General features: G+C 39.7%; 1 protein-coding gene across 7 annotated transcripts in view; it reads right to left on the bottom strand.

Moving 5' to 3' along the window:
* The window catches only part of Dst (dystonin), a 434906-nt gene that overhangs the window by 48501 nt on the left and 359828 nt on the right, over nucleotides 1–26577 (bottom strand). For all 7 annotated transcript variants that reach the window (XM_013505819.1, XM_005406890.2, XM_013505822.1 and 4 more), the window contains 12 exons: nucleotides 25953–26037; nucleotides 24542–24783; nucleotides 23468–23674; nucleotides 14733–14852; nucleotides 14425–14532; nucleotides 12740–12958; nucleotides 8417–8620; nucleotides 6773–7004; nucleotides 5676–5902; nucleotides 4368–4490; nucleotides 4141–4242; nucleotides 1848–1949 (listed from right to left, as the gene is read on the bottom strand). In XM_013505819.1, coding sequence (XP_013361273.1) covers nucleotides 1848–1949; nucleotides 4141–4242; nucleotides 4368–4490; nucleotides 5676–5902; nucleotides 6773–7004; nucleotides 8417–8620; nucleotides 12740–12958; nucleotides 14425–14532; nucleotides 14733–14852; nucleotides 23468–23674; nucleotides 24542–24783; nucleotides 25953–26037 — 1971 coding nt within the window. The remainder of the gene's footprint in view (nucleotides 1–1847; nucleotides 1950–4140; nucleotides 4243–4367; nucleotides 4491–5675; nucleotides 5903–6772; nucleotides 7005–8416; nucleotides 8621–12739; nucleotides 12959–14424; nucleotides 14533–14732; nucleotides 14853–23467; nucleotides 23675–24541; nucleotides 24784–25952; nucleotides 26038–26577) is intronic.

The raw sequence follows: 26577 nt of genomic DNA, 5'->3' as shown, positions 1-26577 counted from the left end.
GGGTTAGAACTTTGTATTTTCAAGGTTGAGCTTATTTTCAATATCTAATTACATATATTCAAAACTGAGTTAAAATTATAGGAAAGAAAACAAAATATATTAGCATATGAAAATCAGAAAACAGTATCTCTAAGAAACTCATTATTATTTTCTCTGAACATATACAGCTCTTGCATCCCTGATTACTTTTTTTGAGGCTGTGCTGCATTTACTATTTAGTTATTCTCATGCCTCACTCACTGTGTCAGCAGTGGATGAGGCACAAGATTAAATAATTTGCATGGAATAGTATGCTATTATTGGTGCTTCCTCTGTTACTAATGTATAGTAAATAATGTTGGCTTGCCAACTGTAGGTTAGGAAATTGTTGCTTGTAAAAGAAAATTGCCACGTCATAAAACATCTTCATAAAATATTTATCTGAATCTGGAATAATAAATAATGGCTACACAGTCCTTTAATTTTCTTTCAAACATATGGAAGTATTAATTAAAAAACAGTAACTGAATTCAACAGTTGTTCTGTTCAAATTCTTCTCAACCAACTTATAAGGAAAATAATTTTATCCGCCAATGAAGCTAAGGACATGGCAGCAAGACAGGCAGGTAACTTCGCTGAGGTCAGCTGGCTCATCAGCTGGACGAGCTGAGACAAGCGGGTCTCAGAGTGAGCACTCCCGAAGCCTGCCAAGAGCCAGTGTACACACCTATCCAAACTAAATTCGCCTCCACATCTGTAACTGTACATAAAATAGACCATGGGTTTACAGTGGACAAGTCCCCTCAATCTAATGATAGTCAAGACAAAACTCCTCAATCTAATGATGGCAGCAGTAAAAGTGTCAAAAAGAATTTGTTTCTAAATACAGCACTCTATTGGACTTAAGAGATGAAAATGCTTCAGTTTTAAAGCCAAGCTGTAGTTCAACGTAAACACCTAATTGAGACCACTGACAGCAGTCTCTGTGTATGAAGAATTAGGAAGAAAACCACTAATCTTACTTTAGTAAATGCTTATTGGTATAGGAGAATTCACCGAGAAAAGAATCCAGCCATTTTCACAACTGTAGATCAAGAACCACAAAAGCAGAACTGATGGGGGAAAGTGGACAGAAATGTTGGCTTAACCCATGAGGGTGAGAGGTGAGGCCGAGGCAGGAAGTCCAAACTTGTTACTGTCTTTCCCAAGATGCAAACATTTTGGGAAACACTATTATATTATGGATGTGCTTTTGGCCTTTAAGAATAAATAAATTGCTGTGAACACATGAAAATAATAAAAATGTTGCGGTGGGTGTTAGATTGGTTATAATCTAATGGTATAATCTAAATACGTTCCTCCTTTCTCCCCACAGCACATGTGCACCCACTACGCTCCATCGTGCCTCCAGCATGAAGATACCACAGAGGCTCTACTAACTCCCAAGAGTAGCTGTTTCTGGGTACATAACATTTTGGGTGACTTAGAAACATTGATTTTTCTTTTTTTGGATATATTCTGATTTTTCTACAGTGAACAGGTATAAAAAGAAAACAACTAAGCTTTACTTCCTTCACTTAGTGAGCAGCTGTCTAGCTTACTACCTGTAGGCCTTGTATTAAACTACTTTCAAAATTAAAATTTAATGCTTCAATTATGTGAAACATATGTAAGAATTTTGTGACTCACGGATTTAAAAGTGGAAGGCTGAGGTGTAGCTCTATGTAAAACCTTTCCTTAGCAAGCACATGAGGCTCTGCATTAGATTCCCCAGCACCAAAACCAAAAATAATACAAATAAACAAATGAAAACAAAACTTTAAAAGTGCCAGGAAGTCGTTGATAAATTACTTAGGTCCCACAAATACCTTCAGCTCTTCAATCTGCTGCTTGACAGTTTCAAGATCTGTTCCAATTGGAGACATGGACGCTAATTTACCACCTGCAATGTCCACCCAGTCGAATACTGCCTGAAAGACACATTAGTCCAGGGGTTACCATACAGGCGCCTTTGACAGTGCTACAATATCTCATGTATAGCAGAAAAGGACAATCATAAATCTGCAAAGATATTATGGAATTAACCTGTTTTATAAAAATTAGAACCGTTTACCTCAATAAAAGCAGTACGCTAACAGAAGAGTTGCCCCAAATAGATGCACAATTGGAGGTTATATGTATTTACTAAGTTTTCAAAAGAAACCTGTCCTGAATAGATTCTCAGAACATTAAAAGTTTTTTTAAAAAAAGTTGTATTTGTTTGAAAAAAATTACAAAAAAAGAAGAAAAAAATTACAAATCAAATGAAATAAAATTCCCTGTGTTCTCTTATGTAAAATATACTAAACAAAAAGGTCTAAACCCATCTACTTATTGAAATAAGCAAGAAGTTCACTGTTCAGCATACGGGCAAAATACCTACTTCAACTAAACCCCTACGTAAATTCAGATTAGCATTAAAGTCCTGCATACGTAAATGATTAGTACTGAGACCATTATTCTGGATTGCAACATAGACTTCAGAGTCCTCTACTCTTTTTATTCTTTTTAGCTACTATAAATATTCTAGAAAGGCTCAACACATTTTTTATTATTTTGTCCTTTAATGAAGTTTCCAGATCATATAGCGGGGGAAAAATCCTGAAAAATATCTGATATTTTTAGGTTATCATTAATCAACCCTAAGAATTTAAACTGTAACCTGGGAAATAAAATATATTTTGCTTTATAATGAACCCTTAGACCCTGTACAGCTTCTGGAGCTTTGGACATCTAATGATACTCCCACAGCTATTTGTAAACCACGACGCCCTTCATGACTAACAGGTGGTGCTAATGCCCTAAGGAGTTCTACCTAGGAGGGGCCTTGCTTTTCCAGCAGTAACAAGTTAGTGCCCAGGTCATGCTGTCTTTTTTTTTTTTTTTTTTTTTTTTTTGAGACAGGGTCTCACTATGCAACTCAGGCTGGCCTTGAGCTCACTTTCTAGCCCAGGCTGGTCTCGAACTCGCAATGATCCTCCTGCCTCCACCTCCCGAGTGCTGGGATTACAGGCGTGCGCCACCATGCCTGGCACAGGTCATGGCGTCTTGCCTGTGGGCTCCTAGGTCCCTGCCCGTGGTGGTGTTGCCACCTCCAGCCCTGGAGGACAGTGCAACTCAATGACCACCACCACACCTGGAGGGATGCGCAGAGGGCTGGCGCCCCATTTAGGTACTACTAGCCAAGGCTATTTACTAATGAATTATCACTTTGGTTAAAAATAGGGGGATGCAATAAGGTGTTATTTGTAGTGAATTTCTCATATATTTCTAAAGCTCAAAGCCCTTTTCAGATGACTTAAAGCCTGGCTGGTGATATTTATTTTGACAAACACAGAAATGGAGTGGCATAATGAAAAAGGAAAAGTTGTTCTCATCTGAGCTTTAAGAATAATATTCATTTAGTGTTATGGAAATACTTAGAGGGACGTTTTCCATATGGTAAGAAGGATGAAAGATTAAATGCCTGCCAGCCTGTTAGGAAATGGAACAAAGTCAAGGAAGGTAGCAAAAAAATGTCCCTGAATAAGTCTGAACTGACAAGAGAATTTTTAATATTAAAAAAATCAATTTGTGCACAGTTAATGAACTGAATGAGAGCCTTTAAGAGATGTGAAAAACAACTCTTAAAACAAATTATATATATGCAAAAAAGAAAACATCTTTTACATACCCGATTATGACCTAATAAAATGGAAATCTATTTTAGTACAGGGAGAACACTGGCTTCAAATCAAATTTCCTTACTTTTGACTTTAAACTTGGAGATATTTTTAGAGTGTTTACTCTTTTCATCTCATTCCACTCAACTTTAGAAAAGAATCAAGACGCAGTTCCATTTCACTGTCTGCTGCTGAACCACTAATGAAAAAGATTGTGTAGGCACATTTACTTTTACCTTTTTTTAGAAAAAGTAAAATATTTCATTTTAAAGTAAATTTCACAGACTATATGGGTAGCTGTGCCTATGAGTTAACACACCTAAGGGTCAGAAACTTTCTTAAAAGGTAAAACCAAATCAAAGTAGCTGGGAAAATAACAGATTTGCCCAGTAACTGCATGCATGCTTGCGGACCTGGGACAGTGCCAGTGTACACGTTTCTAGACATCGCTCAGCCCTACCTGCAGCCCATCCTGGTACTGAACAGCGGTCTGCATGGCCTCCTCCAGGCGGTCAATTCGATCTTTCCAAGCTTTGTTTAGAGAATCCCACGCTGAATTTAACTAAAAAGAGAATGTTGTAACTCTTTTAGAACCAAGTTTGAATTTTTGATTACTTTTAACAAATACATTTTAGTTCACTGAATTTTTAGAAAAGCATTCTGTAAAAGCAGAGAAGCCAGCTGTACCTCATCGATGCTCTTCTTGACAATGGGTTTATCTGGTTCCCCACACGCAGCAATGAGCTCTGAACCCAGGTTAACGACCATGTCCAGCTCTTCTTGAAGCCCATCGATCTCTTCCCGTATGGCCTAGAATAAGAAAATGGCAGCCTTACAATGTTACAGAGTTGGACACAAAGATGCTGGTAATAGTCATTTCTGGGAGGTGGGATCAGGATTATTTTCATTTCTTTTTTCTGTTTTCCAACTTTTTGCTGCAAATTTTCTCACAAAGAAACAAGAAACATTTTAAAGGAAAAATGGCACTCTTTTAAAATGCCAGATCTTTATTATAAAAACAAAAAGAAATAAAAATTGTAACAAACACCTGAACAAATTCTGAAAAATACCAACACGAAGCACAGAAAGACATTTTGCTTGCCAAATGAACTAGTTTAACAATATGCATTTAAAGTGGACATAGTAAAATATGAGTCCAAAGACTGTATTTGTTAGTATGCTGAGGAAAACCTGGTTTTAATTTACATTTTATGACATTACCCTAAGTAGCACCTATAAACTATAGAAATTTACAACAGAAATGAAGGGCCCTTTCATCTTCTGGGTAAAAATGTATTTATTCATTCATTATTTAATAAGCATGAACTAAGCTTAAACTAGAGCACTGGGATAGAAAGAAAAATAGATCTGGCTATTCTGCTCAAGGGGTCCCCAAGTCCACTAGGAAGCACAGAAGTATAAGCAAGCACCATCGGTCACACTGTGTGTAGAGAACTTTGCACAAGGACAGTATTACGGTAACAGAGATGGTATTTATACTAAGCCCACAGTTTTGCTACGTTTATAAGAAAAGATCTACATAGGGGTTACTAATCCAACTGAACATTAATTCTTAAGCAGGATTTGCCACAGTCCATCGTAGGCAGTGTGGGCTTTACCCCGCTGGTGTTCTGCTGAGAGCTTCTAAGCAACAACACAATACAAGCTGGTCTAGAAAGAGGACTGGCAGTGAGGTGAGAAGGCTGGCAAGAAAGGGACTCTGCACCTCAGGTTACTCTGGAGCCCCCCCACCAAAAAAAAGAGAGAGAACAGGCCCTAGAATAGGGAAGAAGCAGTGGGGATGGAGAGAAGTTATTCTGCATCTACATCTTTAAGTGAAATTTGTGAGTGCATTGTATTTCCTACCAATACTTATGCATTACATGTTCAGAATCAACTATAATCTTAAGAGTAATTCCTAATATTTGGCAGACGAATGAAGGCTTCATTGGGCCATAACTTGCATTTCAACTTTAAATGAGATTTTCTGCTTACCTCTGCTGCTTCTTGCTGCTCTTTTACTACTGAGGGATCAATCCCAGGATCTTCTAGGTCCCGAATGAGATCCTGAGTATCTTTAGTGGTAACCACCAGAGCCATGTGGTCACACCAGAACTTTTCTGCTAGTTCCATTACATCCAGTAGTTTGGCTTCCCTTTCTTCCACCAGCGTGTGTATGTTCTCCCAAATGAAAACCATTTGGTCAAGCTTATTCCGAACAGCTATGCAACAAGGACACTGGAGTTAGCCTCCCTTAATAAAGCAAAACATTTTAGTACATACAGAAAACAGTGATTCAGTGTGCTAAGTATCCAAACTTGGCTCAGGTGTTGGTTCGTAGCAGTCTGGTAGGTATCACTGGGGTCCAGGAGTGCTCCAGACAATGCAAGGTCTAGGGTTTTCCTGTTTCTGCTGAACCAAGAACTTGCCTGACCAACATCGATGTTCAATGTTATTGAACTCAGAGAAGACCCAAATTTACCAAGTATTAAGTTCACTAAGGGTGGCTTTAACCCAAAAGAAAGTGAAGTACCACCTGACTGACTCTACTGCTCACAATCTCAAAGAATACACTGTTCAATCCCAGGAACACAATAATGCAGGATATGTATTTCAGGCTCATGGCTACAGGATCTTACCATGAATTTCCACAGTGCACATGCTCTTCCTACTGATGCCCAATGCATGGCTCTAAGACAGCTGATTAATGTCATGGGTGTCTCTCTGCGGTTATGAGATAGGGCAGGCCTACTTTGTGATACAGTATAGTCACTAATGAGGAAAAATGAGTATTTTTAAAAAAACCTAGTTGGCCTTATTAGCATCATGCTTTACCCTGCTTGTTTCAAATCCCTGCAGAACCCATGGCTGTGGCACAATGGCACACACTGTATTCCACTGATTAATTTCACAAACATGGGAAGACATGAATAAGGGATCTGTGCACATGGCCCTTCAACCCTAAACACACTGTATTTGTAATACCCTTTCCAAGACTTGGCACTTTATTATGCAATTGGATTGTGAGGGAGCAGCATAAAATTTAGGGTTGTTGTGAAAGTTGAATTGTTTCATTATTCCATAACTATTACCTTTGGCAGATATGTCTTTATCAGTACCCCCAGATCTAGCAATCATTTCCTCTCCCCTCAGTTTAAGAGTTTCATACAATGGCTGTAGCTTTTCCATGTCTACTGATATGTTCTTATTTTCACTGATCTGCTCCTTGATCTTCTCAACCTCAGCAGAGATGGATGGCGGCTGCCTCAGACGCTCCACCACGCGCTCCAGGCTCTCACGGATCTGGTCAATCTTATCATGGAACTAGTGGTAAAACAATTGGGATCATTTATGGGGAAAAGATCTGTAATACTACATGTGAGATTTAAATGAAAATCATCTAATTTATTCAATCATGAACAAGATCACAGTCCTTTTATCAAAACAGCTATCCAAGAGGTAGATCTAGCTAACATAGGAAGACTCTACTAAAATTATAACTTGTATGTCCTTCTGCATACCACTTACATGACAGTTTCTTATATGCAATTAAATGTCATCATTAGTAAATGATATACATTAACATATAGGTGGACCACTTGGCACAGCATCTGTTTTAGTCTATTGTTTACCATAATTCAAATAAATTTTAAAAAACTGTGTTCAATAAGTAGGTCTCTGTCTGCAAGAAGTGATTATTTTCTCTGTTTTTCATGATATTTCGGCATCCTATGAAGTTACATTATTAACGGTGAAACTCATGAACAGTTTTCACCAGATTTACGGGTTCGCTTAAGTTATGTATTTTGGGAACTAAAAAAAAGTTTAAAAATTTAACAAAACAAAACTTTCCTCAACGTTGTATCTAAAGTTTGTGTTTGGGGCTGGGGAAGTAGCTCAGTGGCACAGCCCATGCTGAGACATGGGGTTCAATATCCAGCGCCTTTCCCAGAAAGTTTGCATTTAGTTAATAATCAAACATATACCATATACATGAGATAGTTCCAAATGTTTATTGGTAAAAGTATGGTAGACAGTTAAGCAAAGTTATAAAAAACTGATTAGTTCATAATTTCTACACTAGGGCTGGGGATTTAGCTCAGCGGCACAGTGCCTGCCTGGCAAGCGCAAGGTCGTGAGTTTGATTCCCAGTATCGGGAAAAAAAAACAAAACAAAACCATAATTTCTACACTAGCCTCAAAATCAAGGGAACCATCACTCAGCATTACAGAAAATGGAGACTCTAATGTCTTGCATCTATTGATAAAAATGAAACCTTGAAAATGCAAGGCCTACAGGTAACTTCAAATTATAACTTCTTGCAAAAAGATATTTTGAAAGAAAAAAATCCACCTGCAACTTTATATTCTTAACCTTTTTATATGGCTGATCATTTAATGTTCCCTCTTACTAGTTTCTTTATTAGTGATGACAGGGATACTCTCTATCCCCAAGGGCAACATTGCTTTCCATCAGGACGAGCACTGAATTACATATCTGTACAATGACATAAACTATATGTTTCTTAGTCACTTAAATTATTTATTATCTCTTGAAGTAGGTAAAACTATAAAAGGCTGGATGTAAGCAAACATCACCTCTGAGAGACCAAGTGTGAATAATCTGAGTGACTGAAGTCATTTTGGCTGAAATTTAATCAGGAAATCCATGAAAATGTCTCCTCGAGCTGTACTGTGCAGAAGAACAAAATTCTGTGTCGAGTGTAAATCATTACCTGAGTTGACTGAGCCATGGCTTCATCCAGTGCCACAGCACGCTTTTTGACATCTTCTTTAATTTGACTATAAAGCGTGTCAGCTGCCACATACTTCTCTTGAATGGAAAAGCCTTCCCCTGGGCTCAATTCCAGTAACTGTGGCCCAGTCTTGTTCATCTTATCTATGTGTGGCTTGTGTTCAGCAATCAACTCTCGCAGTTGCTATAACAAACCAAACAGTTTCTCAGTATCTCAGGGTTACACCTCCACATTACAGCTGTCTACATCCCCAATGCCTCCATTTGTCAAGAAACTCCAAACAAATGCCCTCCCCACTGCAAGGCACTTAGCATGTGACCGTGTGTACAGCTCTCTGCCGGATGAGATGGCTCTAACACAAGGGCTAAGCAGTCTAGTCACACCAAAGCCCCTTCTCAGGGGCACACAAAAGTGCCGGTGGAATGAAACAGTGACTCTCAGTTCATTACGCATTTCATACCCACAGCAGCACATTCTGACAAGAAAATTAGCCGAGGGTCATTTTACATAAAAGCATTCTTAACTCCTACATCCTCACAGAGAATAAACCATCACTCTCAGGATTCCTTTCTGCACATTTATGTTATTTACAAAAGCATAAAAGGGAGAGTGGGAGGGAAGGGGAGAGAAAGGAGAAAGGGTAAAGGAAAGCTCAGTAGGATGCGGACACAAAGCTGACAAAAAGAACTGGAAAGGAGACAAGGGTGATGTACGCCCACATGTCATTGCACTTATATAGGCAAACCATTATCAGATGGAGATGCGGATATAACCTGGAGACTCAGGTGTGACCAAAATACAATGTAAATGTTTAAGTAAAATGTCACTCAAAGTCTCCTATGTTTGGAAGGTGACTGGAATGATGGGAGCATTATACTCAACCTTGACTGATGAGACCACAGCTGAACGGACTATTAGGAGCTGAGGCCTATGCGGAAGGCCTCATCGCTGAGGGTGTGAGCAGGGCGGGTGTGTTCTTGGCCCTGGCTCCTCCCTCCCCTCCCTGATTCTAGGCCCCCATGGTGTGAGCGGCTTTCCTCCACAGTGAACTCTCCCCAGGCCTCTGCTGCCTTGGAGTCTGCCAAGCACAGACTGAACACACTGAAACTGTGAGCCAGAACAAGCCTCTTTTAGAATATTGGTTATTTTGTTCCAGTGACAGGAAAGCTGACTAATACACTCTCCTCAAAGTATCCCCCACTTTAAACGCACTCATCCCATCTCCTCGTCACTTTCTGAAGCAGTTCTGGAGTCCTCTTTTGTGAGTGTCTTTATGAGGTATGATAAAAAAATACAGTGAATGCCAATGCCAAGGGCCACCCAAAGCAAGGGCAAACTGTGAAAATATCACAGTGTGTCCTCTTCCACCGTGTCCACTGCATCTGACACTTGGTGACTTCTGGCTCTTCTCCAAGGTCAAAATGACCATGCAAGGTAAATGGTTTGAACTGATTCAGGATAAAAAGGTAGCTACAGAAGAATAACTAAAGTCATTTACAGAAGACAACTTCCAGAACTGACACAAGCGGCAAAAATGACACCATAAGTATGTTTGAAGTGGGGGTGGTATTTTGAGACGGGTTAATGGCAATGTATCTTTTACTATACATAAAAATTTTTAATTTGAACATTCACCGTATTTCTTGATCATGCCATGTATATGTATACTAAAACATTCTATATATATTTATGACATATGGACATTGCAGATGCATATAAAAGACTCTACCTTTTGTTACTTTAAAATGTTTGTAAGAGTTATCAATCTATCAAATATATAGCTATTTATTAAATATTTGTGAGACACATTTAAATAAGTGTCACACGAATATGTTGTATAATTTTGTCATCTAATCAAGAGATACAGTGATAGTTATGCTAACAAATGGAGGTAACCCAAGTGGAGCCTCTTGAAATGATAGGAGCCTGAATGCGGCTTAGCATACCTCCACTTCATGCGTCCTGGGCCCACCACCAAGCAGTTACTCATGGGTCAAATCCCAAACTGAGGGAAGTCTCTGCCTAAGAGTTTCTGAGGTCAGCCCTAGGTGCTATTGAGGAACCTTCCCTTTGTGCCACATTATGGATCTGGCTCCCTCATCAGCAGCTTCTTGTCCTCACCAGCATCTCTGTGCTGTTTGCTACCTAGCCCCTAGTAAGAGTTTCTCTGAGAGAAATTATATACAAGAAAGACAGTCTAGAGGTAAGCTACCGATTTTTTCCTTCAATTTTTAATATATATCAAGAAGAATTACTGAGATGGAACACTACTAGTTCTTACCCAGAGTGTCCACTAAAACCCATCTTACAGATTACTGGGAGAACTTGCTGAGAAAACTGCTACATCAGTATCTATTCCTAGAGTAAACTGCCATTTAAAATTTTTTTCTGAAGGTTGCCTCAAAGTACTTTTGGAAGGGGCTGAATAAATACAAATTCAATTTCAAAAGGGGGTAAGATGTCTAATCTAAGATGCTGCACATAATAACATGGTAGGGCCATGCCTGCAATCCAGCTTCCGGCTGTTCCCGGCTGAGAGATCATCCTTTTGTGCTAGTCTGCAAAATGGAGGTGTGATGGCAGTATCAGTTACCACAGAATCACATGAAAAAGGAGAGATGGAGGGGGACGCCGCACAAGTTCGGTAAGGGATGCTTAGTCTCTCAAGTGAAATGCTCAGGTTTCTTGAGCTGCCTAGAGCTCTCCTTCATGCAGCACAACCGTAAGGCAATTCAACCTCAGAAGGGAAGGGTGCAATGGACCTTGTGTAGACCAGTTCATGACAGGCCAGGGGACACTGACTGGGTGTTTCTTCAGGTATATGTGTCTGCAGGGGAAAAAAGTCTGAAAAGAGATGCCTTTGCCGGCCATGTGATAAAATGTTTCCTGGAGTCAGTCATGCTGGAGAGACACAGTGTGATGTTAAGATCTCTGAAACTCAGCAACGGGCCTTAGAACCATTTCTCGTCCCTGGGCGGTATGAACGAGCCTCCCCTAAAACAGGACAATGTGGAACTGAGGAGGACATGCCATTCTGGGGAGCTGCCAATATTCTGAACACTTTTAGCCTGCACAATCTGAAGAGCTGGCTGCAAATCTTATGTTTCTTTAAGTATATAATCATAAATTTGTTTTGAAAGATTATGCAAAGAAGGAAAATCAACTCAACTTGGAAAATTTCAACTCTATACTTAACCTTTCCTTACTACGTGATGTTATGTTAAAAACTCAAATTACCTCATAGACAGTCACAATACGTTTTGTATTGAAAATCATTCAGTGAATAGACATCAGGATTTCTTCCACAAATAAACAAAAATTAAATTTAGTTCTACAGTGTGTCTTTTTTGCTGAATGATTTAGAGAGTACTCCACAAAATTTTCATTCTTCCTGAAAGTATTCTTTAAAACTGCCTCCTAGGTAAATACTGAGTGACAGATACTCTTCAACACCAATACGTGAAAAAAACAAACAAGTAAGATTAATAGATATGTCACATATTCCCAACGGCTCAAACTATGGTGAAACCCAGCCCACATGACAGCACCACCCCTTGCACAACTCTCAAGAGTACATCTTGTACAGATCTGGGAGAACTAGGTTTGTAAGTCCATAAATAGCAAGGACTCTAGAGTTTTTCTAACAGTCTTGAACACTCACCAAATCCTCGCAAAATTTTAAGCGACATTAACAATGAAGTGACTGCTAGAATGCAGGCTTCAGAATGCCACGCTATTTATGTTTAAACACGTTGTAACTGTGATGTAAACATACACTCTAGTGCACTCGTCTACACTGAACGGGACCAGGACTGTCAGAGTCCCGCCTACACAGGGCGCAAAAAAGACGGGACACAATTTGTCTCTATACTTCAGTATACACCCTTCTCATAGATTTCACAATATTGCTACATTGAAGTATTCACGAGTTGTGTATTTTCTCCAAGCCCAAGAGCTTTCAAAGAAAGCATAAAACTTAGTCACCATGTATAAATCAAAAGCAAATCAACAGGTGTGAACTGAAAGCACTTCAAAAATCACATTCCTCTGACATTTGCAAATAGGATCTTCTTTACCCAGATGGCATACATTGCATACATTTGTTCTATAAGTTATGAGGCAAGTAAGAAATATACAATGCATTCTACCCACACAGGTCATCTCACTGAATGCTAGGCAACAAGCTATGCAGTTGCTGAGGTAAGTAAGCTGTGCAGACTAAATAGAGTACTAACAACATTAATCAAAACCACGATTCCTTTTCTATGGGGAATGTCACATTCTCTCTCACCCTGAGCTTACCCGATGTTCTTCCTGCTGCTGTCTTAAAGTTTCATACTCCAGGGCTGGAGCAGGAAGCTGAGAGATGATTTGCTGTGTTTCGGTCAGCCATGGCCAGAGTTCTTCATAGGTCTCCCAGAACTGATTAATGAGGGACTGGGCCCGCTCTAGCTGCAGATATCTCTCTGAGTTTATCTGGCAGATGGCATCATAGTTTTTCAATACCTTGTCCAGTTTGTTCTAGAAAATAAGAAGATGAAGCATGTTTCGTTGGTAGGCCAGCTAGCAGACATGTCCCATGGTGTGCTGTCCACCACTCTGCTCTGCCGAGCAGACGGTCAACAAATGTATGTGAAGTGAGTAAATCAACCAAAGCTAGCTGGATTGTTTCTATGCAGAAAGCCTCATTTTAAATTAAGAAAGGGCCTCACATTTTTAGGACTAATATAATGAACGCCCCAAACACAGCAAGCAGAATTCTCCAGCCATTCTTACACTGCTCTCACGTTGGAAAACAAGTTTCCTGTGATCCTCCCAACACTTACATGATTTTCTGGGGGAAAAAGAACTATCATTTGGAAATAAAATTATACGAACTGCAAATCAAGAAGACTACATATATTAGAAGCAAGGTACAGTATTATCCTCTACACTGATCTTATGTGGCAGTCACAGGGATCTAGATAATGGTGTACAGTCACAGTAAAATCTAACAGGAGAAGGTAAGGCACAATAGTAACTCAATAAACCACTTCATGATGATCTACAATTTTCATGTCTGAATCTTTGCAAAAATAATAAACATTCAGTTATAGACAAATCAGTACTGTGGGATGTAAATAAAAGAGAGTATCATTATATTGTGTGATCTAGTATTCTATGATATACTTTAATAACAATGTATATGCTTTAAAAATACGATCTTAGGCATGGACGTTTGCATCTACTGAGTCTGCAAGAAAATGTATACACACTTGAGTGGTTTGCTATACTAATCAATGTCTGGAAGCTCACAGCCACCACTGTGAGCACCTCTTGTAATTGTAGAGACCAAAGGTAACTTGGATTAATCTCATGATGTCTTGATAAATTTAGTATTAATATATTTATATGTTTTTCCTTTCCTGATGTATATATATTTTTGGTGGACTCTGTGTATTATTTTTTACTCTGTATTTATTTAGAATTTTCCTACCAGAAGCCCTACTTTACAAGATCATTAACATTACATACAATGGATGCTTTTTTAATTCCTTGGCTCACTTTTGCCCTTATACTGTTTACTGCAACTTTATACAGAATGGATTTCAGCGTTAGAGAGAACCAGGTACTCTGGGTTTTGCTTCAGCTTGGGTCCCAAATGTTCCTGCAGCCTATATACCACAGCTGACACACATAATAATGCATGAGCATACTTAATATCAGCTTATAGTAAGTGAATGTATAATGTAAAGCAGTTAACCAAGGACTCAAATTTTAACGGCTATTATGCCTTTTAAAAAAGATTGTCCTCATGATGATTCCCTAAAGGAATATTCTTTTTGCTGTTATTTTCTAAGCTTATAAAAGTGTCTTATTCAAAACTAATGATTTTGCTGCTTAAACAGCAGCTACGGATAAAGACAAAATGCTTTTCTAAGACCTAAAGCTCAACACATGCTGTCTACTCAAGAGACTCACGACCAATAACATAGTCAAGATTATACCTTCATTGACTGCTTTTCCTCTTCACTGGATGTGGCCATGATTTTATCCCCAGATTTAACAAGTTCATCAATAATATCCTTGTGTCTCAAAATCTCCATGGTGAATGTCTGTAATTTCCCAAGTAAAGATTTTAAAAAAGGAAAGAAAGAATAGATGACTACAATAAAAACAATTAGGCAAAATAGTTGAAAATACCAAGTTACACTGGCAGGATCTTACAAAGTAAATCATGCCTGCCAGCTTATTTTCTAAACTTGGAGCACAGCAGCAAATAATTTCAATGGCAACTGGAAATGTGTTTCTTCACCTTTTGAACCTGCAGCTGAGCAGAAGTCTGGTCTTGCTCAAGCCTGATGTCACCCAGAGACATCAATTTCTTTTCTGTTTCAGTAATCCAGGATAACTCAGCATCAGCAGCTTGGTCAAACTAAACAAAAGATAAATAAATTAAGTCAGCAAGTTCCTGTAACTGGTGCCAGAAAAATACCTAAGTTTTAAAAATTTCTCATTCTACAAGTGGAAACTGAGCTTATCTCTTCATGGTATCCTGAAATAATTCACAAAGTTGACTTCCACAGAGCAATTAACACAAGCTCTTAAAACCTGGTGAATGCATTAACACTATAGTGATTATTTTAGGTTGGTTGGTCCCACTGCCTTCTTCTGTGTTGATTTGCTCCTTAAGAATGCAAGCCTAATGTAAAGCTATACAAGACAGCTAGATACTTTTATCCATGTCTGCCATCTAGCACCACAACTCATGGCATACAGGTAGTATTCCGCTATCACAGCACATGATTATTAGAAAAAAGAATGAGATATACTGATGTACTATTACATTATGTATGTGTGTATAAATGTATGCATAGATACATATCTTTATATATGCAGAGTATATACCAAAATTATTCATATATAATTTTCAAACATCTCAATAATGGCAGAAAACATTTTCAAGAGCATTCTTAAAAATATTTAAGAGATATTATTTTCTTGATCCCACTAGTAATTCATGAACATAGCAGAAATTCACAAGACACAAAAAATACATAAAAAATGAAAACCTGGAGTTAATATTGCTAGTATTTTAGAGAATTTTCTTCCTAAAGTTATGAGAGACTTGTAAAGATCTGGGATAATACTGTCTATTATTTAATATCCTGCTTTTTAGTTTATTGTGAACATTTCCCATATAATACTTTTACATGTGATTTTTAAATAGCTCCACCGTAATCTACCATACCTGGATATTTTCATTAAGCTCTCTGTATTTTTTAGCTAGGATACAAATAAATCTGTAGAACAGCCTTATATATAAACCATTTGGCATCTCTAATTAGTTTTAGTGTATAGAGTCCTAGAAGTGACTATCGAGTCAAAGAGGATTTCAATTCTTTTCAACATTTTCAGTGCCTTGTATCCAACAAACTACAATGCCTTTCTGGGCCAAGCAGCTGTCCTTGATGAATAGAGTGGGCAAGTGACAAAGAAGCACTGATGATAAATGGTAACTACAATGAAAAAATTACTGGGGAATGCACATTATAACTACTCAAGTCCAGTACTTCTAATTTTCCAAGAAAGGGTGGAAATCTAAAATGAGGGTGGAGGAATCAACTAGGTGAGGGAAGAGGAGAGAGATAAGAAACTAGATTAGAAAGTAATTTCTACAGAACACTATAACATACCCTCATGGGAAAATAGACTAGATGAACTTTTTTCAGTTCCTCACAACTACACCTAAAACCTCAGCATTACACACAAAACATATGCAGGGAGACTCTGCAAAGGGGAGACATGAGGCAGGTCTGCAGTAGCCTTGGACCCTGAGGAACTGGGTACACTGCTGGGTTCTCTGGGTTTCCCCTGTACCTCACCTAATCAAGACTGAATACTGGCGAAGTGGCAACCCCGTCACACCAGCAGGTCCAGGCAAAGGGCCAAGACAACCCTGGCCTCTAGCAAAAGGATATGAAAGGGGCAGCATAGCCAGAAGACTTAGGTAATAACCTCTCTACCCAACCAACACCACAAAACCTGTGAGCCCACTCATACTCATGCCAAGAAGGCTGAATGAGGGGTCTCAATGTGCTTCTCTGTGAGGCCACAGTGAGGTTCCCAACATCCTTGCAAGCTGACATTAAGGGCATCCTGGGAGCCAGAACGTTCATCTTCACTGGCTGACAACGAAGCCCACATCCCTGGCTGTGGAGACCATGAGTACAGCCTGGACATCCACCCCAACAAGCAGTGCTGAGTTATCCCTTTTTCTTCTTTTTTTGAAGCGATGTCAAAGGGAGCCTTGTGGAGTCAGGACCTGCACCAAGGCTCAGTCTCTCACCTCTGCGGCCACTCTCGCTGTGGCTGTGGTATCAGTGGAGATCACGAGAGGAGCTGGCTCAGCAGCAATCACAGCCATCCTCACTTAGGAGCTGAGAGGCTGGGTGCCGAAGTGGGACTTCTCTCCTCACCCGGAGGCATGCTCAGCTTCTTCCACCAGGGTGGAATCAGAGGAAGCAATCCCAATGGAAATGCTAACACCCAAGAAGCCCAGCATCTTACAGGAAGCAGGAAGACCTCAACCTGACCTAAAGAAATTCATCAAATAGGTGCCAATACGTATACGGCAGAGATGTCAGAATTGCCTGACAAAGATTTTAAGGTAGCTACGATGACATTAATGCTTCAATGAGCATTTTTGAATATCCATGGTTGAAACAAATGAAAACTCAGAAGGCTCAGCCCCTGAAAATCCCTAATGGAAATTTCAGAACTGAAATAAAAATGGACATAAGGGACACAGGAAAGATCAGTGAAGTAGAAGACAGAATATTAGAAATCACCCAAAACTGAATAGCAGAAGACAAACTAAAGAAACCAATTAATAATTACTTTGAGTCTCAGAAGGAGAGAAAGAAGCAGTAGCAGCTGAAAAAGTTCTCCAACATTCTTGAAATGATGACACTACAGAAATGGAGAACCGGGCCAGGGCTATAGCTCAGTGGCACAGTACCTGCCTGGCAAGCACAAGGTTGTTGACTTCGATTCCCGGCACCAGAAAAAAAATTCTTTTTAACTTACAGAAATGGACAAAAGACCAATGGCTACCAGGAGCTCCGAGGGTGTGGAGTTGGGACGGATTGGGTGCAGCTAAGAAAGGGCAGCACAGGGGTTTTGCGGGATGGAAGTGTTCTGTATCTTGACTGCATCACTGTCAGCATCTTGCCCATAAGACTGCACTGCAATTGTGCAAAATGTTACCAGTGGGTAAAATGAGGATACTGGGATCTTTCTGTGTTATTTCTTATAACCCTTTGTGAATCTCAGTACTCTTAAAACAAGCCCGTTTTAAAAAAGAAAAAGAAAAGCAGCTTTGTGGGTCATCTCTGACATGCAGGTTCTCTTACGCTGGGCTAGGAGGCACTGATCTGCACACCTACAAGCAGGGCTTTGCTGTATGCTCATCAACGTGGGGTCTAATCTATTTTTTAATGTTTGTCAAGAACCTAAGTAGACTTTCTGTAATTATAAGAAAACAAAAAACATTCTGAAAAGTGTTATCTTAATCTATTTCAGTAATTTTTATGATGTTATTTTATTTCAAATGGAACTACTCATTAGTAATTACTGATCAATAGGCAAACAAAAGAAAAACATTTTACAGACTAATTCAGCAGTCTCAGATGTAGAGCCAGAAGCCCCACAAAGAAAGGCAAGTCTGCCTAGTGTGGATTATGGGTTTTTAAGGCATATATGACAGCGGTGGGTAGAACCTGACTCTGTGATTTACCTAAAAGAGTCTAAGAGTGACAAAAACAGTCTAAGTTTTTCTACCTAAGTATAAATCCTAAAAGATTTCTAAATAAAATTTAACAGCCATGAATTAGGTGTTCTACTGATCCTGGGAAAAGTAAAGTGACTCATCACTCCTCTTTTGTTTGTACTTAAGCTGCTAAAAACATGACGTACATATGGCAGTCCTGACAGAGAAACCTGCGCTTTTAAGTGTTCACATTAGTTTAACATGATGTCTCTCCCCCAGTACAGGAAAACAAAAAGAGAATACCCAATGAAAAGCAATATGATGATACCATCTAGGTTGCCAAGTGCAAAGCTGAAACTCAAACACTGCTTCTTTAATCAAATCAAATATTTGCTCGGCTAAAAGAAAGTAAGACTTCAGGCCAAAATTTCAGTTCAGCCTTCTGAGAAATCATAAAAATTAAATTAGTAAATATTTATTGTTATACAACCAGTAGAATAGCCATAGAGCCATGACTCATTCAAACGGTGGGCTGACACGCGTGTTTCTAATGGACGGAAAACCAGCCTGCGCCTGCGTGTGAGTGACATGCAGAGAACTACTAGACCAAATGTCAGCGACTCTGGGTGCTTATACAAGTAGCAAAGGCTGACTTCACATACACTGTCAGTGATCTTGGCACCCATAACTCCATTTTGGGAACTGTTTTAACAGGCAGCAGGACTACAGCCTAACCATGGCCCCTTAGCCACTGTAATAGCTACTGCAGTTGAATTAGCATTTCAGAAATTCTATAGAAGTTAAAGCAAGCTTCCCTAAGAGGCTAAATATTCCTGAAAACTACTCAAACAAAAACAGATCAGCACCCTCCTGAACACATTCAGTCTCTCCCTTGCTCCAGACAACAGATATATAACGTTGGCTGGTATCATCATTAATTCCACTGATAGCCAGGAAACCTGAGTTAGAGAAGAGCTCACTGCTTTGCCAAAGATCAGCCATCAGCCTGCAGGACTTGCCGCCCAGGGCCTGGCCTCAGGGGCTGCACCCTTGCTCCCTGTGATTGGGGATGCCTTGAGCTCCAGGAATTCAAAGTATTTGTGTGATTTCACCAAAAATGGCTCAAGTTTCATAACAATCAATAAGTACTAGGTTTTACCATAATAAAATATTTCTCTAACCTCTGACAAACCATACTTGTCCAGAAAGTTTTCCTGAGTGGAAACAGATGTTTTTTAAGACAAGAGTGATCAGCAAACCTTAACTCAAGAATACACTCTTAACTCCCTTCTTGGGCTGGGGACCTCATCACTTTCTGTTCATTAGCATTTCTTTCCTCTCTGTGACTCATTTTTCATAACATTAGGTGGCTACACAATAACAAACCCAGTTCTGTGGGGATGTTTTCTTCTGGGTCTTTAAAAGCAATAGGCAGTATTTTTCTCTAAGGCTGATTCCTGATGACCCAGGGATCTGTCCACTCACTCCCCCTGAAGGACCAACTCTGGGCCTTTATGTGAAGGTTTCTATGGAACCCACTTACGTAAGCCAAGAAACTGGGTACAGGTGGAGCCCCAGGAGTTCTCTTTTTTTTTTGGTTTTTCTCCGGTACTGGGAACCGAACTCACAACCTCACGCTTGCCAGGCAGGCGCTTTTGCCACTGAGCTAAATCCCCAGCCCCTTCCCCTGGGGATTCTCATGTCAACTGAGACAGAGTAACTGAGCACCTTCTGGAGGAAGCACATTTACAAGAGCAAAGGACTGAACTGCACTAAGTTTGAACTACCACCATCGTCTGGGCTTAGGATACAAGACCGGGCATCTGTTAAGCCAGAGTACCTTTCCCTGTTTCTACAGGGCTCCTTTACTTAAATTTGCACTTAGAGAAGGAAGCAACAGAGATATACTGCTCAATGCAAAAGCATGTAGTTTCTCACTCAGCCAATGGCCTGGTGGAGAGGGAGGCAGTCTGTCTAGCTCAACATCCCCATATCCTAAGCTATGCTGGTCCACTCAAATTCTGTCTTAAAAGTAAGGAATAGGTCCAATTATTTCAAACAAGAATATCTTCTTCAAATACCACTGTCTGGAAATCTGCAGAATCAGGTTTGAGGGAATTTATTGACTAGTAACACTGAGCACATACAGTCCTCATATTTGCTCATAACTGAGGCTGTTCAACTATTTTCCCAACCATTAACAAACACTGCTCAAATTTACATAGTATCTTTGCCCCCGTGAATCAAAATTCAGTGGCAAGTCTTTTCGATTTTGATTTTTGCTTTTTCTTTTCTGGTACCTGGAATCGAACTCACAACCTTACGCTTGCCAGGCAGGCGCTGTGCCACTGAGCTAAACCCCTACCCCAATGGCATGTCTTTTCCAAATTGTTATTTGCGATATAAGATTAGCACACAAATCTAACATATCAAATCAGAACTTAAATAGAACACAGGTAAGTTAGAAGTATATCTGTATGAGTCTTTTCCTTCTCGCTCTAATCCTTTTCGCTGTGGGGTTTTTTTTTTTTTTTTTTTTTGGCATCTTCCATGTTGATGTTTGCAAGTCAATCCACTCTGTGGTAGTGGCTTAACAGTTTACAATAGTGCAATTTTTGAACTCCAAAAAGTTATAACATTATAAAGGAAGTAAACTACATATAAACAACCTTAACACTAGACAAAATATGAAATATCCTCAGAGATATTTGTTTGAAGACTAGAACATTTAATCATGTAAAATCTAGTTTAATTCTGCCAGGTCATTCAAGGAAAGAACATTAAATCTATAAATTTTAAAATAACCAATGAGTGTTCAAAGCATATAACCTCCTCACCTCATCACTTTCATATTTTGAAAACAAACACTTTACTATCACACTGTATTCTGGTCTTAATTCTGAACACCTATTACTTTGTACAAGCTTACAAAGTAATATCAGTGACATATTAGCTATTTTACAAACATGAAAATCATGAGTTTTGAGGCTTATTTCCTAAGAGTTTAAGCTTCTCAAGTGCAAAACTAAATCTCTGCTAAATCAGAAAGACGAGTGCCTACGTTGTTATTGAATCTAACGGAGTGATGTCTCATGCTTCTTTTCATTCTGTATTCTCATGTTTCGTAGTCCTGACAGTTTGAAATATTTTCATTACAGACCTTTCATTTGGCGTCAGTAAGGTACTTTCTTCATTTTACTGAAGAAATTTAGAGAAAGTATATCACTCCTCAGGATTTTTCCTTTCAATATTAAGTATAAAGAAGCACCACAGTGAGGTAGGTGAGAGATCAAGGTTAAATTCTAGTTGTAGCCCTGCTACTTCCTAGCTGTAGGACCACAGACAAGTTGCTCCATACGTGTTCTCTTGCTCTAAATACTTGTGTGTCCTCTCAGCCCTACTGGAGGTGTTCACTTTGTAGCCTCAAAGGTACTCCAAAGAAATGCAGGCATAAATACCACACGAACAACCAGAAGATAGTACTGGCATTCATACTAGCTCTATGACCTACTGGCAGAATCAACCTCTCTCTCTCTCTCAAAGAGAAAGCAAGAAGGACACAGCCCAGTGATGGCAAACTTTTTAGAGCTTTCAATGATCACAAACAGCTCCTGACAGCATGCCATGGGTTTGCCACCACTGATTATAGCCCACAGTGTTTATATATTTTTGGTGCATTTTTCTGTATTCTTTAGGAAAATTCTCAGTATTTTCTATAAGGAACCATTTCAGCAGTAAAACACACACACACACACACACACACACACACAATTTTCCTAAAGGATATACAGTAAGTCCTTAACTTATGAACACTGAGTTGTGAAATTTCACAAGTGCACCGAATAAGACTCGCTTTGTTGGATATGACTGAATCTGACTTACGAATGTTCTCCTGGAAAGGAACTCTTTCATAAGTTGGGGACTTACTTATATTTAAGTTTCTACAACACCTACCCTGACCTGCTTTAACTTTTTTTTTTTTTTTTAGCTCCAGAAAACATCTGCAAAACCTTGAATAGAACTCTGCTACAGGTAATGACCTTGGCAGATACAGAGTGTACTCATCAATACGAACTCAAGCTGAGACCCTACCCTTAGTCCTGTCCCACTTCACTGAGCTAACATAATCAACTTCTCAGGAAAGTCTTATTCCCAAGAGTGCAAAATATTTGTCTTACTATTTAGAGCAGTATTAAGTGCCAATTCTGAAATGTTCAAATAAATTTCAGTGAAAAAAATTCAACGTTTTTAAATAGTCCAATAGATTTCACAAATGAACACACTTATTCTGCTATAATAATGAGGCATACAGATTCCTCCAAACTTTAAAAACTGTCAGGCAAACACATTCCTCAGGCGTGAGCGCCCTCCCGCGCAGACATTTCTTAGGCCAGGCTTTGCAATCACTGTATTCCATCAGCTTTGTGCTTCTTGAGCACAGTACTAAAATGAGGAGTAGAGCATTATGCTTCAGAACCATATACATTACACTTTTATGGCAACGTTAAAAATTAATTTTGGATGCTCCCACAGAATCTGTTTGATTTGTGTCTTGCTTTTGGCTCGCTGTAGTAAAAGCTTAGTCACATATCTTCTAAACTGTGCTCCAAAATACTCTGCTGTGCCTTCTAACCTCCGCCCACAACGTTCTGAATCAGAGCCTGATGACTTGAGGTGAACAGTCGCAGGGCCTGCCACAAGAAGTTAATCAAACGTTTATTTCCAGGATGCCCTCCCTCACCGCCACCACGGCCCACTGTGGGCCTGCAGCTGAGTGCCGGGCATCTCTGAAGCCTAGAGCACACGCTGGTGGAGCCGCAGGCAGGTCAGAAACTGTAATATTTTCCCCTTCAGTCACCTTTGGAAAAAATTTCACGTCACCAACAAAACTGTTTGCTTTTAAAAACGAGTATTTTTCTTTGCAATAGCTGTATGTAGTGACTTACATACTAAGTCAAAATATTTACAGAAAGATTTAGGGGCATTCAAAGCCTAACAGTAATATTAGCAATATGCATATATGCAGACAGAAGCATTTTGTAAGGCAAGCAGGGCCAGTCTTCCCAGATCCGACTTGTAAGGCTAAGCCTGGGAAACAGTGGGGCAGGTGGCAGTTAACAATGTACAGATTAGCCTTGCCCTACTCTCAGATGTAGCCCAGTCAAATTCTATTCAAATCCACCCTTTCACTTTTGAAGTACAACAAATGAATGGAAACTTTACTAACAGGAACAGCTGGAGAAAATTTACTGCCTAGAGCACGAACCACTTGTCCTTACCTGCTGCGACCGCAGAATGGCGGCGTCCATCTCCTCCACCTTCTGAGTGATGGTGTCGCTCACTGATCGGTAGCGCTCATTGTCCTCAGCCACCATCTTCCCCAGGCCCTCTCTGGCCCTCCATGGTACCAGTTCCAGCAAAGCACTGCTCACTTCATTAAGGGAATCCAGTAAGGCTTTGTTGTTCTTAGCTTCCTTTTTCAGCTCCTGAAATCACCAATGTATGGGTAACATGCCTTAAATGTTCTTGCGGTCACAGTCCTTTGCTGGCCAGTAAGGCCAGGCTTTGGCTCCTACAGTTTCAGCTGAGCTAAATACGCTTTTACTATTTAAAGCTATTTTTCAAGATGGACAATTTTCCAGAACAATTCATTCATCTATCTATGTGGCAAGATTTTAGCTCTGAAACGTAACATAAATATTTAAAAGGTGGAAAGCAGAACCAAGCAAGTTATCATGTATTCTTTGCCTTCTGGGAACCTTTATATAATCAGGTAACAGAAAAAAAAAAATAAAATAAAATGACAAGGGTATTACAAGGCAGAATTAAATGACCTTCAAAATGAGGACATGAACTAGTACTGCACTACTCTTGCTGCAACCTCGCAGGCTTGGGGGGCCTAAGCTCACAGCTCCCTTTCAGCCTCAAGCGATCACTGCCAAGGCTGCGGTATCTGAAGCGCCATCACCAAGGCAGCATTCCACTTTTGCGCTACAATCAGAACACCCACGCTGTGCCGCACATCTCTCTGAAAGAGATGCTGTTACTCCAACCAAACCACGTTTCTGAAACAGTGATACTTTTCCACTTTTCCCTGTTTTCACCGTTCAGTCTTTTGTGTGGTAGCGTATACTCCCAACCGTGAGACTCTCGAAACAAATAATAAACTTTTTGTTTCTAAGTTCCTAGAAGTTTAAACTGCTGATCTGCTGCCAATTTCTGCTGGGGTCGGGCCCATCAAGGCACCCTTCAGCATATCAGTAATGACACAAGGCCAATACAGTTTTGTTCCTGTGGGGACTACTCTCCCTGTAAAAGAACAAATGGAGACAATGTGTATAAATCAGGCGTACTTTTTGTCTTGTGTGGACTTGGTTTGCTGCTTCTCCCTTCAGAGCCTGAGTCTCGTAGGAGAGTAATTCCACCTCCACTTTGTCCAGCCAGGTGCACAGCTCCTGGTGCGTGGAGTGCAGCCGCCTGGAGAGCTCCAGCACCTGCTCCAGAGTCGTGGCGACATCGGTACTCAGTTTGGTAATGTCTCTGTACCTTGCTTTAATGGCTTCCAATTTATCTTGAATTATTACAACTTCATCACCTAAAATTTCAACAATGTTATTTCTTATAAAAAGAAAAAAAATGGGGAGGGGGTTCTTTAGGTATTACTGTACACTGATGAAATTCTCTTGAGAAAAAAAGGAAACATTTCTCCAAAGATGACTTGACCCAAGAGAAGCCTTGCTAGGTTTTCATCATTCCAAGGATTTCTGACAAATTTAATCAATTCTAAAATACAAATGTAAAAACCAAGAAAGGCTATAGTTTTGGGAAAGGCCTTTGGTTATGAAGAAAGTAGCACTTTTATATCTATCCTCTAATATATTCAGTTTTCAAAGCAGAGGGGTTAAAAATACCTGGATTAAGGTCGCAGACATTTCTTAGGCCAGGCTTTGCAATCACTGTATTCCATCAGCTTTGTGCTTCTTGAGCTGACTTCACGGCTTACAAGCTGACTTACTTAAAAGCTTACTTATCTGAGGAGATGCTTAACTTCTCTGTGCTCTAAGTAGCTCACCGTTACTCATCCGCCCTTTCTAGTGGCTCCTTCCCTGTCTCCACCTCCTTTTGAGGCACACAGAAATGGAGTCCTGGGCTTTAGGCTTCTACTTTAAGGCTCTACTTGCATTCCTCCAGCTCATGATGAATGGTAACTGCTCCCCATACACTCACAGTGCTAAACTGAATACAGGTTCAATAAATGACACCTTCCTATGGCCAAAAGAATCATTAAAACTAGTTTCCCTGAAATAGTCTAAAAACAGTTCATACATGCATTAAACCGAGAATCTTTTTTTTCAGTGATTCAGGCATGGAGAAATGAAGTCTGTGTACTGCCATAACATGTGTCACTGCAATGTAATCTACCCTAAAAAAAACTGTCTACAACCTCTGTGTTCATCTGCCTTCCTCAAGTGGAAAACTAACGTAACTCCCTCATGGGCTTCTCCGACTACATCCTGTGCCAAAGTGCTTCAGGTTATGAGTAATACACACAGTGTCCACCAGGAACTCAAGTGAGATCATGAGAAAAGAGTGAGATCATACTGTTAAACCTTTCTTGATTGGTCTTCAAAACATTTTCCACAACGAAGCCTTGGAATGGACTCAAAAATTATAAAATGTTTTGTCTTCTCCCCATCCTTGAAGGACTCTGAAAGCAATGCTGAAGGATGACTGCAAAGTCCTCTGATGAAAAAGACAGCTCACCTGTGGTGTGTTTAAGAAGTTCTAAGCCATTGAGTAATGCCTGATCTACATTTTGTTTCCTGAGCAAGATGTCCTCTTGGAGAACCTAAAAACACAAGTACCATTTTTATGTGTAAGGAAGAAAAATTAAATCTCAGAGATTAACTAGGCTTCAGAGACGTATCTAAGAAAACAGCTCACATTTCCAAACTTTCAGTTTTCTCACATGTTTGCCTTGGCTTTTTACCCTTGTGCCCGAGCGCCACGCTCATCTACCATGATTCACAGTGCTCCGGTTTTTGGAAGATGAGAACGGACTATGTAGAGGCACTTAAGTACTGGTTAATTACTGTTTTGCAGGCAACAATCAAATAACAATACGAAAAGTGAAAGGTCCAGCTATTTAGATAAATTCAATCTCATTTAGAAGTGACTTCATTAAATGTATCTTTTTTTTTTTTTTTCTCCGGTACCGGGAACCGAACTCACGACCTTGCGCTTGCCAGGCAGGCGCTTTTGCCGCTGAGCTAAATCCCCAGCCCCCATTAAATGTATCTTATATAAACAAGCAAAGCCTTTTTGAATATAACGAATCACCCAAATCATAACAGACATAAAACAAAAGGGAAATAAGAAATGTTGACAA

The sequence above is a fragment of the Chinchilla lanigera genome, unplaced genomic scaffold (assembly GCF_000276665.1).
Source record: "Chinchilla lanigera isolate Chin_1 unplaced genomic scaffold, ChiLan1.0 scaffold00101, whole genome shotgun sequence".
NCBI classification, from domain to species: Eukaryota; Metazoa; Chordata; class Mammalia; order Rodentia; family Chinchillidae; genus Chinchilla; species Chinchilla lanigera.
This window is presented reverse-complemented; position numbering and strand designations above follow the sequence as displayed.